Here is a 15,766-nt window from a genome sequence, read left to right on the forward strand (position 1 = left end):
GGCCTTCCAGTGACTTCAGTTCAATGAGGTCATTCAGAAAATAAGATTTTCATGTCAGGCTGTAAATATCGTCTCTGGTCTCTGATAAATGGGTTCAACGTTTCTGGGTCTGGAATAGTTTGAGAAACAGAATCAGAGGATCAGCGACCCGATTCCTGCTGCCCGACTCTGATCTGGGCTCAGACTGGTTCTGACCACAGAAACCTGAACTGGTTTTAAGAAATCCATCCAGTGACCACTAGAGGGCTCCAGCTACTGGTTTCCTGCTATGATTTTATTAGCATTTTATTTTGTAATTCATTGACTTACTTTGTGGGAATTACATTCTAAATAATTTTGAGCTTATTTTAAAAAAATCTTATTCCCAAGTTTAAAACTGGATTTTGTCCCCAGAGAGCCGGATCTGGCCTTGTCCTGTCGTCATGACAACTGCTGGAGTAAAACCTGCTGACGTAGAAAACCTGAGAACGTTCTGGACCAATCAGCTCTTTGGTTCTAATGGAAACTGGATGTTTATAACCCTGACCTCTGACCCCGTTGACCAGGCAGTGTTCAGCAGAAAAAGGACTCAGACTCAGCATGTGGAACCAAACTGTTTATTCCTCCAGAGCTCTACTTGTCCTCCGGCTTGTTGAAGCAGTAGGTCAGGCAGCATTTGCCGCAGTAATGGCGGTCGAAGTGACTCGCCATGAAGACGCCGGCGCCGCACTCATCAGCCGGACACTCGCGCCGCAGACGGTGGATCTTACCGTTCTCATCCACCTGCAGACAGAAACAGTCAGCCACTGAAGGGAAGAGGCCCCGCCCTCTGACCCCAGAAGCCCCGCCCACCTTGTAGTACTTGAGCACGGCCAGCTTGACCTTCTTCCTCTTGTGTTTGTTCTTCTTGGGTGTGGTGTAGGACTTCTTCTTCCTCTTCTTGGCGCCGCCTCTCAGCCGCAGCACCAGGTGCAGAGTGGACTCCTGGAAACAGGAAGCAGGTCAGAGCGCCACCTGCAGGCCACCAGAACCAACACTGAACCGGTCCAGAACCATTCAGAGATTCTCTGCTGCAGCTGGTTGGTAAAACGTTAATTTGGAGAAAAAGTGACGATTAAAGCAGAAAACCTGAAAATCTGATTCAGTTTCTGTCCTGATGCTTCACTTCCTGAGCTGAAAGCAGGTCCAGTGTGTTGCTCCTGATTGCATTAGACCAAAATTATTAGAAATAATCCTGCAATTTAGCATAAATGATTTTGATTGACTCCAAGGAAAAACATGGCAGGGATCTGTGGAAATGTTTTAAAGTAAACATTAAGTTTGTGTTTTATTAATGTCAGTAAACTGGTTTTAACTCCTCACATCATCAGACTGAAGGTGAAACATGCAGATGATCTGGTGGTTTTTGGTCAATCAATATGTAATCATGTATGATGACAAACAAAATGATAAATAACATTTCCAGAGTTCAAACTGTCAGAATTCCTTCAGTGTTGGTAAGAAAATTAAATGTTAATTTCATTCCAGAACATCTGCTGATTTTAGCAGGTGGTGTTGAACAGTTGGCTTCAGGAAGCCTCTACACTGGACAGACAGACTGACTCCAGGTTTCCTCGGTGATGCATCAAATGTTTCTGAACAAACCAAAACGGATCAGAGGAGAAATGTCAGCCCTGCACGATTAAAACCCTCGTGTTTAACTTTATATATTTTAATTAATCTGAAGATAAAATCATCATGGCCTTATGACACCATTAACAGCCACAGACAAACAGTAATTAAATGCTAGGTGACTTTTTTAATAAATATGATGTGATCTTGTTTTGGATGATAGTGGATGTCTCTGGTTGATTTTGGTTTGGTTGAACTTTGAGGCTGAAATAAATTTGCTATTTCCTATTAAATTAGAATAAAAACAGAACTTCAGAGTTCAGTTCAAGAAATGAACTAAAACAATTCAACTGAATCTGTTCAGAAGAACCGAACGCTGCAGAGTTCTTCTCACCTTCTGGATGTTGTAGTCCGACAGCGTCCGTCCGTCCTCCAGCTGCTTCCCAGCAAAGATCAGCCTCTGCTGGTCAGGAGGAATTCCTGCAGGAACATCAGCAACAATTTAAACATGGAGAAACAACAACCTGCAGACCCCCTCAACGACCTGCAGACCCCCTCAACGACCTGCAGACCCCCTCAACGACCTGCAGACCCCCTCAACGACCTGCAGACCCCCTCAACGACCTGCAGACCCCCTCAACGACCTGCAGACCCCCTCAACGACCTCCACAGTCTCAGGTTAAACTGATGGTCCTGAGTAGATGAAGCAGCCATCTGGGGTCACTTTGAGGAAGTCTGGAATTGCAACCTTTCTGAGCAGCAGATAGCCTGTCTTCTAGATGAACAGCCAATCAGAGATTATTTTAATTTTGTTGCAAAGCAGAAGCAGACCATCAGCAAACATGTCAGAACCTCCAGAAACAGGTAAACAGAACAGTCACCCTGAGTTTAGAGAAACCCTCCAATATCCACCAATAGATATGAAAAGTTTAATACCTTCATTAAAATGTTGTGAAAATTCTCCAATGTGACTCAGTCTGTAAATATTCTCAGTTAATCACAATTGTCTTGACTTAAGTCATTACTCCAGCTAATTTCAACAAATGAGATGATAGATTTCATTTTGTAAAAAACTGCCAACGTGCCTTTAAAAACATCTAAACTATGTAGACATTTTTAAGTAAATATCATTAGCATAGTAACTAAGACATTTGTTGTTCATAGGAACTTTTTCCTCCAGGTTTCATTTAAAGTCCAGCTGGACCCCATTTAGAGGCGTTCAGGGTCACCAGGATCAGTCAGAACCACCTGAATGGATCGACAGTAGCAGCTGACACTCACCTTCCTTGTCCTGGATCTTAGCCTTGACATTTTCAATAGTATCTGAAGGCTCAACCTGGAAAATAAAAACATATGTAACCTGATGGCATTGAATAAAATCACTCTAAGCTCCAACACTGAGTTCTTCAATCTGCTCCGTTTAAACGAGCCTCTGCGGCTACACGTGTTACTGCTCTACCAGCTTTAGCAACGTAGCTTCAGTTTAGCTGCTTTTTATGACCAACCGGAGCATTATTATGTTATACATCAAAATAACAATCAGAAAACAGGCTTAATATGTGCTCCTTTAAATAGTAAAGCTCCGATTAACCGCAGTAAGTAAACGCCGCCACCCTCCATCACGCTCACCTCGAGGGTTATAGTTTTCCCCGTGAGGGTTTTCACGAAAATCTGCATCGTGAGGTTCGGTCCACCTGTAGGGAAACACACGGAGAGACTATCGGAACCCACTCAGATTGAAAACTGATCCAAAATGCGGTTATATTTTATTAAAAAGTGAAAAAAACACGCAGCACCACTCACCACCGGTTCACTCCTAATGGCGGATCCTGAGAAGAGGACCTCAAAGGGGAAAGAACGGGGTTTCCTACACGCGATTCAACGGAGGTAGCTGGCCGTTATTGTGCCTGATTAAAAAACAGAAACAGTATTTTTGTATCGTCGTTAGTTTACTTTTGATTATAACATATTTCGGCGCTGAACATATCAAAAATAAAATTAAGGTAAATGCTTGAAATAATATAACTTAAATAATAATCAAAAACATGATTTTAAGAGGTCCTCGGTTTCCATGGTAACATCACGATTGCTATGTTACTGACGGCTAACACGCAGAAGAGTTGGAGTTGGTTTAAAACTAGATAATAACAAGATGAATAAAGAACAAAATGACACCGAAGATCCAGAAATGAGTCCCGTAATGGATGTAGAGGTGTATGAGAGTGACGAGACGTTTGTTCAGTCTCTAAACGAGTTTATCGAGAAAGAGAAGAAGTACCTGCAGTGTCCAGAGGAGGGCACTGATGAGCTGCGATACATAGTCTACCGCTCCGCGTTCAACAAGGTGAGCGAGTCAGCTGAGAAAATAAGGTTTGAATAGGTGAAATATTTTACACAAAACTCTTATGGAAGTTCTAATTCTGATATTATGAACAGGTGAAGGATTTTATTAACAATTTAAATGTTTTCTTTTGGTCCTTGATGTTTTCCTTCATTTGATCATTGGAACAACTGCTCTCTGAGTTTTCTGGAGATTTTTCAAGTTTTTGTCCATTTTATACAGGACGTTGCAGAACTATTCATCCTCTTATTAAGTTCTTCCAGTCCAAACTCAAACCTCAAAGTCAAAAAGACACAACTATTCTTGATTTTCCAGATTTTCTTTTACAGATAACAATCTGGAAAGTTTGGCATGTCTTTGTATTCAGCTTCCTTGAGTCTGCTGCAGGTCTTCTGGGTTTCTCTGACCATCTGACCAGCTCTGACCATCTATATTCGGTTCAGTCAGCCTGGAAGGTCTCAGGTTCATCACGGAGGAACCAGACTGGACCCAAACTGAGTGGCAGTGATGGACACAGCTCATGGTCACTAACTCTAAGGTTCTAGCCGTACCATGTTAGTGTATCTATACCAACATGATACTTGCTGAAGCGCTTATTTTGACCATGTTCACATCCACCAAGTGTAGGTGACACAAACAGACTCTTAAATTAGCACTTTAGAATTTATCCCAAATAATTAACTTAAGGTGCATTAAGTATGCTAAACATTGTCAAAGTTAGCAAACATGCTAACGAGCTCAATGAAAAATTAGCTCTGCTGGAGCCGTACAGGTCTGGTCTGTATCTTGCAGGTGATTGGTCGAACCTCGGCCTATAGGAGGCTCCTGCTGGACATAAAGTCAGAGTATGACGGCGTCATCAGGGAGATGAAGAGGAGGGAGGAGGAAGCTGCGGCGTCCCGCCTGCAGTCCCTGCTGGGTTACGCAGCTCACATCACTGACAGGTGAAGCTGCTGGTTCTGATGAGGACCGGTCCGGTCCAAACAGCACCAGAGGTTCACAAGCATGTCTGCTCTCTGTCCAGAACCTCGGTTCTCCAGAACCAGACAGCAGAACTTCAGCAGGAGGTCCGGAGGCAGAAGGCCACCACGCAGAGCCTGTTGATACCAGGTTCTGTTGGACTTTCTGGGCCGAATGTTCTGGATGGGCTTCAGAACCTCTGATGACCCGCCTCTCTGCGTTTCTGCAGGTCTGACTGTGGCCCAGTCCGAAGACCCAGAGGTTCTGCTGATCCATCTGGACCACCTGAAGACCCGGAGAGACGGCCTGCTGGACCGGAAGATCCTGTGTGGTCCTGTGGAGGTCCAGACCCAGCTGACCTTTGACCTGCAAGAGGCCCAGCTCCACAGAGACCGCCTGAGGGCCCAGAACCAGCAGCTGATGACCCGGTACGGAAACTGGGTCTGATCAGAAAATCTGAGGTCATGAAGGTTCCTCCAGCAGACTGTAGGTTACCCAGAACCAGAACCAGAACCCGGGTTTCGCCTCAGATTATTTAAACTTTATCAACAACAGAAACATAAACATTTACAGAACACAGAACAGTATGTGGTCCAGAGTCCGGACCAGAATCAGGTCTGAATCCGGTCCAGAATCCGGACCAAATTCTGGTTCCTGCCTCCCTGATCCTCCTGCATTTCCTCTCCGGTCCAGCAGGTGGCACTGCAGCTCTGACCTGTGATCTCTGCAGGTTCCGACGCCTGAAGCTGGTGGGTCAGCGTCTGACGGTCTGGGAGGAATCGGGTCAGACGGTTCCGCTGGAGGAGCTGCTGGGTTCTGTCATCCAGAACCTCCAGGAGATCGGACCGGATCTGCAGGACGAAGGTCCGACTTCGCAATCTGGAGATGAACTGATGGTTATGGAGCCAGCAGGTTCTGGTTCTGGACGTGATCCACCAGAACCTTTCACAACCTTTGCTGTCCGTCCTCCAGGCGGTGATGAAGAGTCGTTCTGCATCCCAGCTGAGCTGCTGGAGGAAGAGGAGCCGACCGGGCTGGACGAGTCCAAACTGCTGAGGAACCACCTGGACAGGTCGGGTTCTACAGGTCAGAACCTGACCCAGGCAGAGCCACAACGCCTGGGCCTGCCTGGACTACAACCAGTAACTGACTCTGGTTCTGCTCCCCAGGTTCCTGGACCTGCTCCGGTCCTCCCAGTACGAGGCGGCGGCCCTCCATGCGGCCCGGTCTCCGGTCCTGAGGGACTCGGACACCATGGAGATGTTCCGAGGTTCAGAACCAGAACCAGAACCAGAACCTCCCCCAGAACCTGGCTGATTCTGCTTCTGTTCCCTCAGGTGTTCGGGCCCCGCCGGGCTCCACCCCCCCACTGCTGCTGTTCTTCCGGGCGCTGCTGGTCACCGCGGCGACGGGCAGCCAGCTGTCGGCGGCGCTGTCGCTAAGGGGCGTGGCCTCGGCTCTGCAGCACGGAGACGTGCAGCTCATCGCTAACGCCGTCACGCTCAACAAGTGAGGTTCTGACCCGGTTCTGAAAGCAACATTTAGAAACACAACCAGTGATGGCAGAGTTACTTTGAAAACGTAACTTTAATCAGATTACTGATCACTCCTTGAAAAAATAACTTAGTTGGATTACTGATTACTTGATTTGGAAAGTAACTAAGTTACATTCAAAGTAACTTTTTTAGTTACTTTCAGCAGCTGCTATCAACAACGCCCCGCCGCCTGTGAAAATTAGTTTGCCAAAACTTAATTATAAGCTATTTTATAATGATAACATTGTGTCTCCACTTATTAGGTTGAACTGAAGGGGAGATTGTTTAATGGTTATAACATGCAAAACAAAACGTTAGTACTCTGTGTGTGTTTTTGTGTGGTTCACTACACAGGTTGCAGAGCCTGTGCAGTCGATAAGTAACTGTAATCTGACTACTGGATTTGAAATGGCACCATGTTCGATTACTCGTTACTGAAAAAAGTGGTCCAACGTCAGTTACTTTGTAACGTTACTGACGTCACTGAACACAACAGAGGAAAAACTACAAAATAAATGAAAATATTTAGCATCGATATTCTCTTCCTGTAAAGTGACCTAATTCAAGTGAGGACCAGCCAACTGGTGCCAGCCGCACTAATCAGCTGGAGCTTCTCCAGTGAATCTGTTCAGTTGATCCAGTGGTCGGTTCTCCTTTCTAAAGCATTACCAGCAGAAACAGTCAGCAGCTCACTGGTCCTCCAGACTCCCTGCATGTTTCAGGTGTTTCCTGCTTCAGCCCAGGTGATTTCAGTTGGCAGGTGTTTGCTGAGCTGCAGTCAGCTGACAGTACAGCAGGAAGCATGTGAAACCTTCAGGGCCCGGCTGGGAAACGCTTAGATTCCCTTAAGTTCATTTCTCCAGATAAATTCTGAAACGTTCAACATTTTGTTGAGGTTTTGGTTATGAACTGTTAGCTGCTTATGTTCATGTTCTTCTTGTGAAGGAGGTGAAGGTAACGCAGCAGTTTCATTTCCTCTCCTCCTGTTTTCAGCCCCTGATGCGATGCAGCAAATGATGTTTATTCTGTACCCAGAATGCATCACTGTAGACGGTTAATAACCTCCTGATGGCCTGCTGCTTCTGACTGAAACCTACTGTGGCTAATCAGGTTAATTTAGCATCAGAGTTAGCAAAGCTCAACAACAATAAACTGAAACCATGAGTGAAAGGTCTTCTGGAAAGAATCACTTCCTGAAGCTCAAACAAACAGAGACATGTAGTAACAAGCTGGCCCTGTAGAGGGCGATGTGTGCTGTAGCACATGTGTCAGGTTAGACTTAGTGCTTTAGCATTAGCTTCTGCTAAATATTGCATTGGTGTAGTGCTTTGGTTTTAGTGGAACTAATATTTATGATTATTACATTAGTTTTAGCAACTTGTTTAGGATTTGTGCTTTAATGTCAATTAAAGTAATACCTTAGGTCAGCTCTTAAGGGTTAATGGAGCTAACTCAGCGCTAGCGGTGCTAACATGGAGGAATCAGGCCTGTGTTGATCAGGCTGATCTCAGCCTGAGGAGAGACCAAACCTGGACTGGAGTTTCTGAAAGGATGAGGGGACATCCTCTGGTCTGAGATTTATGGGCATCAGAACACGCTTTGGGTTGAGGCTTGGGCTCAAACGTCTCATTGGACCGGACTGCGGTCAGGTTCTGGATCATGTTCTGGTTGGGTTCTGACGCCTGGTGTAACTGAGGCGTCCTCCTCAGGCTGACCTTCACTGAGGCTGTGGGCGACGCGCTCACTGAGCATGCTCAGAGGACCCGGGGCGTGGCCGACCTCTGCCTGGCTCTGGCCTCCGCCGTCTACCAGGCCTGTAGCCACCACCAGAAGACCGCACTGAGCATGTGCAGAAGAGGTCTGGTGCACGGCGCCGCCGAGGTCATCAAGAGGAAGCAGCTCACCGCAGGTCAGCCTGTTTCTCTGGGTCCGACCAGAACCAGAACCTGCAGGTTCTCATGAAATGTGTATCTCATGTTTCTCTGTCTTTGTGAGGACTTCCTGGTCCGACCAGAACCAGAACCTGTCCTGTGTGTGTCCAGAGGAGAGCCTGTGGGTTCTGTCCCATGCGCCCAGCCTGTCCCTCCTCCAGCTGCTGACCAACGCAGACGACAACGGGGAGGCGGCCATCTTGTCTGTGGGCGGGACCTTTGTCTCCATGCTGGCAGACTTCCACCGGTACCAGCTGGCTCTGGAGCTTCTGGAAGGGTTCCTGAGGAGAGGTCCAGGTGAGTGTGTCGGTTCTGACCCAGCCTGGATGTGAGACGTCCTGACGCGTCCCTGTCCCCTCAGACGTGCTGGCGACGGCCATCTTGGAGGACAGCAGCTGCTCAGTGGACGTCTGGGACCAGGTGGCGGCGCTGTGCACTGAACTGGACCGGGCTGACCTGAGCCGGGCCATCCACTCCATCCTGCATGGACCCGGATCCTGGACATCGGACCTGGAAGGGGAATGGGTCATGGAGCATGTCTTCCTGTGAGACAGGAAGTGGAGGACAGAAGCAGGAAGTGGAGGACAGAGACAGGAAGTGGAGGACGGAGACAGGAAGTGGTAGATGGAGACAGGGAGTGGAGGACAGAGACAGGAAGTGGATGACGGAGACAGGAAGTGGTAGATGGAGACAGGGAGTGGAGGAGAGAGACAGGAAGTGGAGGACAGAGACAGGAAGTGGAGGACAGAGACAGGAAGTGGTAGACGGAGACAGGGAGTGGAGGAGAGAGACAGGAAGTGGAGGACAGAGACAGGAAGTGGAGGACAGACACAGGAAGTGGAGGACAGAGACAGGGAGTGGAGGACAGACACAGGAAGTGGAGGACAGAGACAGGGAGTGGAGGACAGTGATACATGTACTTAATTTCCTCTAAATCAATTTTTATATGTTTCCAAATAAATTCTCAATTCAATATTAACTGTTTTGCAGCAAGAAATGTAACTACAAATGTTTTGTCAGTTTGGCTATAAACATGATTTTAGCTCTTTAGCATTAGCTTACGTTTTGGTACAGTGGTTTCGCGTTAGCAGAGCTAATATCTGTGATTAGCGCGTTAGCCGCTGCTGTCTGTTTCCTCTCTGTGATAATAAATGATTGTTTTCTCTGAAGCTAGCTGCCGTTAGCGGTTCTGCTGGGTTTGGATCCGGTTCCTACAACAGAAGGTCACCAACGCTACAAGGCTTTTCGTGTTTTTAGCTTCATTTTGTGCTTTATGATTTATGTTGGGCTGCTTATAATTATAATTTTCCATATTTTTAGAAAAAGCTGGAGACATTTCACAAAATAAAAACTTTATTTTCCTTCATAAAAGCGAGACGATTCACAGAAACTAAACACATTTTAGTTTAATTTCCCTAAACATTCACCTCTGACCCCCAGCATCCCACGGTCCAGACAGAGCTTCCTCTGTTCGGGTCAGAACCGGTTCAGTGAATCCTCAGTCCACGGGTCCTTAAACAGAACCAGAACCCAACAGAACCTCAATGTAAGAGCAATAGAAACTCACCTGATCTGGGCCGGTACCAGTGGATTCAGACGGATCAGAACCAACACAGGCCTGAACAAGCAGCAGCCAGTGGACTGCTTGTCCAGTCCAGTTCTGGTTCCGGAACCACAACCGGAACCAGTTCTCCCACCTACAGGCTGTGACATCACTTCCTCTCTGCACTCTGCTCTGTCCCAGTAGACCAAAGGTCAGAGGTCGTGTCACCATGGAGACGATGAGATCATCAGAGGAGGAATGTGGGTCAGTATCTGATCCTGGATCTGGGCCGGTTCTGATACGGATTAGAACCAGAACCTAGTTTCACTTCTTACACTGACTCTGTTTGATTTGGTTCTGTTGGTTCTGAACCGGTTCTGGTGGGTTCTGGTCCTCTTTATGCCAGTCCCTGGTTCTGTTAGAACCGGTCTAGGAAGACTCAGGGGCGCCCCCTGCTGGAAGGGAACTTCCATCCAGTTCCTCATCCTTTGACCCCAGCTGGTCACAGGGAACGGGAATTTATTATTTCTTAAATAATTAGACTTTTTTTTCATCATAACTGAACTTTTTCTGCTTAATTTATTGTTTTCTTCACAGAATCACTTTGAGGAAACTCCGATATAAGTTAATTTCTCTTTGTGATATTTAAGTTTATTTTTATTATTAAATTAAATTTAATGAGAAAAAATCCTAAAGAAACGCCAAAAATATTTTATTTTTTGATTAATAAAGTTGCTTTTAAAGTTTTTTTCTGCACTAATTTATTCACAGAAACACTTAAAATACTTGGAGCTTCCAGAACCAAAACCTTCGGACTGGGTTTGGTTCCGCTGGAGGATGATGATGATGATGATGATGATGATGGTTGCTTACATGATGAAGATGCTGCTGGTCATGTGATCAGCAGACATGGTGGAAACTGCAGCGTCATAAACCTGATGTGAACTGGACTTTGGATCCTCTGCGGCTCGTTGGCCCGGTTCCGACCCGCTCCGGCGCTGTAAACAGACCAGGTGTTGCTAGGCAACGGCTGCTAATCGGAGCCGCTTGCATCATCTTCATCACCATCGTCACCATCCTGCTGAGAGGCTAAAGATAACCTAGAGAATCAGACAGAACCACCTGGCCCGGTTCGGCCCAGTCTGAGGCGCCAACAGCAGGATCGAACCTCCCGCTGGTCCCGCTTGTTCAGGAGCTGCAAACATCCAGAAGGTTCTTGATAAATGAGTCAGCAGAACCGGTTAAGATGAAACCGAACCAGTCTAGTTCCGAACCAGTCTGGTTCTGACCCGTTTCCGTCTCATGACTCAGTTCTGTTCATGTTCATTCAGAAACTCTGAGTCAGACCAGAACCAAGGAGAACCGGTCACTGTTCTCATCTCCATCCATCACCAGCCGAGCAGAACCAGTTGCCATGGTAACCCCCTTCACAATAAGAGCCTCTGAGCTGATGACGGTTGACCCAAGAAGAGAAACTTCTCCTGCTGTGACTCGGCTCACATGTCGCCGGCTGCATGGCTCCATGTGAAGCCGCCATAAATACCCCGGACACGCGTGTTCCGGGGTATTTATGCAGTACATCGGGGTATTTATGGTTCCCTGGTGTCGCCTGTTGCCCTGGATCCCAGCCCAGCTGCTCTGCTGTCACCGGATCGATCCCTCCTCCACTGCAGCTCCACCGCTCTAACTGGGGCTGGAACCCTCCATTTCCCAGCTGGCCTGAACGCAGCACGGCTCCGTTCCCGCAGCGGTAGAAACTTTGCGTGACTCCTGATGAGTCCTGGACCCATGGCGACTGCAGCTTCCGCTCCTGGACTTCCGGTCTGAGCCCCATCATCACCCCGCCACCACCATGCCGCACTGTTTCACAGGCCCGACTCATTTTATCAAGTTTCTTAATTTTAATGTTTAGTTTATTTTATGTTATTATTTTTTGTTTGAAATGTACAGTGTCCTTACGTGTTTTGAATGGGTTGCCAATAAATTATTATTATTATTATTATTATTGTCTCGTCAGGAAATGTAACGTTTAACCGCTTATGTTTCTCTGTTGTTGCTTAGTCAGGTGTATAATCTGATAATAAACGCATAAATAAAATATGGTAAATGGTATTCATGTCGTTATAAAACTCATGGAGGCGGGAAACTGACCCCAGAACCTGGACGGTATATTAAAACCGAACCTGAGTCCAAACTGCAGCAGAGTCCCAGAACTGCTGCTCCTAAATTTTCGCCATGCTTTTAAGGGAGGCGGTGTCAGGTTTCGCCCCGCCTACTGAGATCGATCTGATTGGTCAGAGGTCACGTCCCTCAGAGCTCTGTGGGCACCTGATTGGCTGGCAGAAGTTCCCTCTTCTCGGTTTCGCCATCTGAGGCTCGGGTTCGACGCCGTGGGGCTGCTGTGTGGCGTGGCGCACTTGGGCTCGGTTCGGACAGAAAAAGAAGCGAACCGGCGCGGTTCCGTGGCTTTTCCCGACCGTAGTTCGCTTCAGGGGGGAAACTAGAACAGAAAACTATCGGAACTGGAACTTTTTCCACTGTGGAAGAAACTTTTTTCAGAGCCAGAAACATGGCAGACAGCGAGGAGGTCTCTTCCAGCACCCCTCTGTTCAGCGAGGGCCACCACTACCAGCCCGAACCGGAACCAGAACCCCAGCTGAACCCAGGGCCCGACCAGGAACTGTTCAATCCCGATGACATCGTGGACCTGGTCGGCGGGGCTCAGGACGCCCTGGAGCGGCACCGGGCTGAAGGGGAGAGCGGGCTGCAGGAGCCTACTGTAACCTCCACCCGACCAGAACCTGTCCGGGAGCCAGAACCAGAACCAGAACCTGAACCTGTCCGGGAACCAGAACCTGAAACTGTCCAGGAGCAAGAACCTGAACCTCAAACTGTCCGTGAACCAGAACCAGAACCTGTACAAGTTTATGAGCCAGAACCAGTACCAATCAGAGAACCACAACCTGAGACAGTGTTTCTACAGGAAGATGTGCCAGAACCAGAATCTTTTAAGGAACCAGAACCAGTGCTACTGCAGAAAAGTGTTCCAAAACCAGAACCAGTAAAGGAACCAGAACCAGAACGCCAGGCCCCGGAGCAGTCGGAGGTCGTGGCCCCAGGAGCCGAGGCGGGGATCCCCGGCCCGGCCCCCCCGGCGGAGCCTCCTGCCCCGCAGAGCGACGCCCTCCTCGCGGCTGCAGCCCGGGAAGCAGCGCCATCCCCGGCAGAGGCAGCAGCGCAGCCCGCGGTGACACAGGAACCACTGGCTCCGGCTTCGTGTGAGTATCTGAGGGAACAGTTCTGCTCTTTAATCGGGACATTTAACCCAGGCTGTTCGGTTTCATCACAACTGGTACCACAGCTGGAACCGGGTTGGTTTTTACCGGATTTTAGTGTTTTATCTCCTGGTGAGAGTGAATCTGAGCAGCCGGGCGGTGATGCTCATCAGCCCGGGGAGGACCTCCTCCTGCCCGGCCTGATGCCTGACTCCCTGCCGCTGAGTTGGACCTGCAGAATCCCACTGATCGGAACATTTCACCGGGAAGGTTCTGGAACATCTCCGCAGATTTTCCAGCAGGTTTTAGCCCGGTGTTCGCCGTGGTGATGCGGCCCACCTGTTCTGTTTGGACCGGATGATGTGTCGGTGTCGACCCGGTGAATTACCCGTTAAATCGCTTCTCCGGTTCCTGAAACCGAGAGAGGGGGTGTCTGGATAAATATGAGCTGGTTCTGTGTGCGGTACCGGTGGCGGTATGGACCGTTTCATGCTCCACCGCGGCTAACGGTACTGCTTAGACTGGTTCCATTATCGGACAGCGCTACGGTGCTATTCACTAACACAAACACGCGAAAAACGCTTCATCAGGCGTCTGAGCTGCGCAACTTTCCTAATATATAAGCTCCGCGATGTTAGGCGGTTATACTGGGTTATACTGGCGTTATACTGGCGTTATACTTGTGTCAGCGCGTTGGACGTCCTCTGTTGTGTAATTATGTGGATCAGCCGGGTCGATTTGAGCTCATCTCGGCCGGCGGAGCAGACAAGGCCGTGTCCGATAATGGAAGCAGCGGTGCTTAGCCCAGCCCAGATTAGTCACAACAAAGGAATCCGCTGGGAGTCCACTCCCAGTCGGTTTACCGCATTCCCTTCTCCGCGCCGGCCAGTGGGATGGAGCTGACGGTAATGTCTGGGCTCCAGCCGCACCCGGACCGACCCCTGCGGCCCCTGGATCCGGTCCAGAGGCCTGGTCCCGCTGCAGGGCTCAGGTCCGCAGCAGCGGTCCTGAGCCCGGTTCTGGTGCTGTTGTGAGGTGTTTGTTCCTGAGGATGAGGATGATGATGCAGAGTGAAGGTGAGCAGGCTTCAGATCCTCCTGGAGGTGATGGAGGCAGGGTGGGGCCGAGACCCAGAACAAAAGGAAAACACAGTTCCACCTCATCGGATGGTTCGGATCAACCCAGCCTGGTTCTGCTGGAGGAAAACAAAGATCCAATTCATCCTGAAATAAATCCATTCTTTCTAATTCAGATATGTCCCATCAGAAAACAAATTTAGTCACCAAAGCATAACTCTACCAGCCTTTAGGAAACATCTGCTAATTTTATAGCATCATTTCATTACCATGGCAACAAGGTGGAGGTTTTACAACCCAGAGCTGCAATGATACCTGAACTTTGACCCCACATCCCAGAGGAAGGTTGAATGTTTCTGAGGGCCTTATCCCAAACTCCATCATCTCTCTGACCAGAGCAGCAGCTGATGATGTCATCATGTTTAGCTGTTAGCATGTTAGCATGAGCAATGGTCTTCAGTCAGAAGCCTTTTCAGATTCACTGCATTACTGACTGGAGATGTTATGAAGAAAAGCAGATGATCTGAGTTACGACATTTGGCTTCTCTTCAGGAGTTAAAACAAACATATTAACAGTAACATCTAATAAGCAAATTAACATCTGAGTCTTGATAGAAGCGATCTGGGGAAGCAGCTCCATGATTTAAATGTTTGAAGCTCTATATTTATCAGAAACAACAAAATCTCAGCGTCATGTAACTAAGATTATATTTAGATTAGATTGAAGGAATAAAAAGTTAATGTGGAGAAAAATACTGAAAACTTCACGTTTGATCTAATATCGGATGTTTTGTGTTAGTAAAAGAAAGTGGAACCAGACAGGAGCCTTGAGGATCTCCACATGGAAACCAAGATGGCCGCCGCCTGAGAGATAATAATAAAACATTCAGAGTTTCTCCTGGTGGAGCAGGAACCATCGGGTCAGAACTGGGTCACGGATCAGAACCAGTGGGAAGTTCTCCACTTACAGGAACCAGCTGGCTTCACTCAGGTGGCTTTGATGGTTCTGTTGGTTCTGATGGTTCTGGTGTCTCTGATGGTTCTGGTGGCACTGTTGGTTGTGGAAGTTCTGATGGTTCCGGTCCATATAGTATCAGTAAATAATGGACCTGGTCTCTGGTTCCTGTTCACTGGGAGTGAACAGTTTGTGTTCCTGTTTGTGGGTCGGCTGGCTCACCAGGTCGGGTCGGGTCAGGCGGTCCAGGTTCTGTTTGGGTCAGGCAGACGGCAGCCGGGCTCCATGTGTCGACACTAATCTGGTTCTAATCTGTTGGCGCCGGTCCAAATGCCCTGAGGACGAGGTTTGATCTGGGTCAGAACCAGCTACAGCTGACCCAGCTGGAGGTTCCTGAGAGTTCAGAACCAGAACCAGGATCATTCCTAATGAAACCAGAACCAGAACTGGGCTCTGTGCTGTCACCGTTTATCCCACTGGGTCAGATCTAACCCACAGAACCTGGCAGGTTCTGGTTCTGCTTCAGGCTGTTAGAACTAGTTCTGATGAACCGGGTCAGA

At 48.2% G+C, this 15,766-nt stretch overlaps 3 protein-coding genes across 3 annotated transcripts in view; 2 read left to right on the forward strand and 1 right to left on the reverse strand.

Moving 5' to 3' along the window:
• Positions 1–582: 582 nt before the first annotated feature.
• rps27a (ribosomal protein S27a) lies at positions 583–3,475 on the reverse strand. The gene is made up of 6 exons (XM_014971705.2): positions 3,394–3,475; positions 3,220–3,284; positions 2,872–2,926; positions 1,985–2,070; positions 832–963; positions 583–762 (listed from the first exon to the last, which is right to left on the reverse strand). Exons 2-6 carry the CDS (start codon positions 3,265–3,267, stop codon positions 613–615), a joined length of 471 nt encoding a protein of 156 aa, XP_014827191.1. The 5' UTR covers positions 3,268–3,284; positions 3,394–3,475; the 3' UTR covers positions 583–612.
• A 134-nt stretch (positions 3,476–3,609) lies between these two features.
• LOC148155407 (clathrin heavy chain linker domain-containing protein 1-like) lies at positions 3,610–9,526 on the forward strand. Its single transcript, XM_088013347.1, has 11 exons — positions 3,610–3,934; positions 4,724–4,875; positions 4,956–5,041; positions 5,121–5,319; positions 5,622–5,755; positions 5,864–5,963; positions 6,061–6,161; positions 6,229–6,400; positions 8,136–8,335; positions 8,469–8,654; positions 8,719–9,526. The coding sequence occupies exons 1-11, from the start codon at positions 3,743–3,745 to the stop codon at positions 8,904–8,906; spliced, it is 1,710 nt and encodes a 569-aa protein (XP_087869473.1). The 5' UTR covers positions 3,610–3,742; the 3' UTR covers positions 8,907–9,526.
• A 2,746-nt stretch (positions 9,527–12,272) lies between these two features.
• The window catches only part of LOC106906419 (uncharacterized), a 19,631-nt gene continuing 16,137 nt past the window's right edge, over positions 12,273–15,766 (forward strand). Inside the window, exon 1 of the mRNA XM_014971686.2 lies at positions 12,273–13,178. Within this exon, the coding sequence (XP_014827172.2) occupies positions 12,470–13,178 (709 nt within the window). The 5' untranslated portion in view covers positions 12,273–12,469. The remainder of the gene's footprint in view (positions 13,179–15,766) is intronic.

Source organism: Poecilia mexicana, unplaced genomic scaffold (genome assembly GCF_051168715.1).
Source record: "Poecilia mexicana isolate PSO_F unplaced genomic scaffold, ASM5116871v1 scaffold_15, whole genome shotgun sequence".
Lineage (NCBI taxonomy): Eukaryota > Metazoa > Chordata > Actinopteri > Cyprinodontiformes > Poeciliidae > Poecilia > Poecilia mexicana.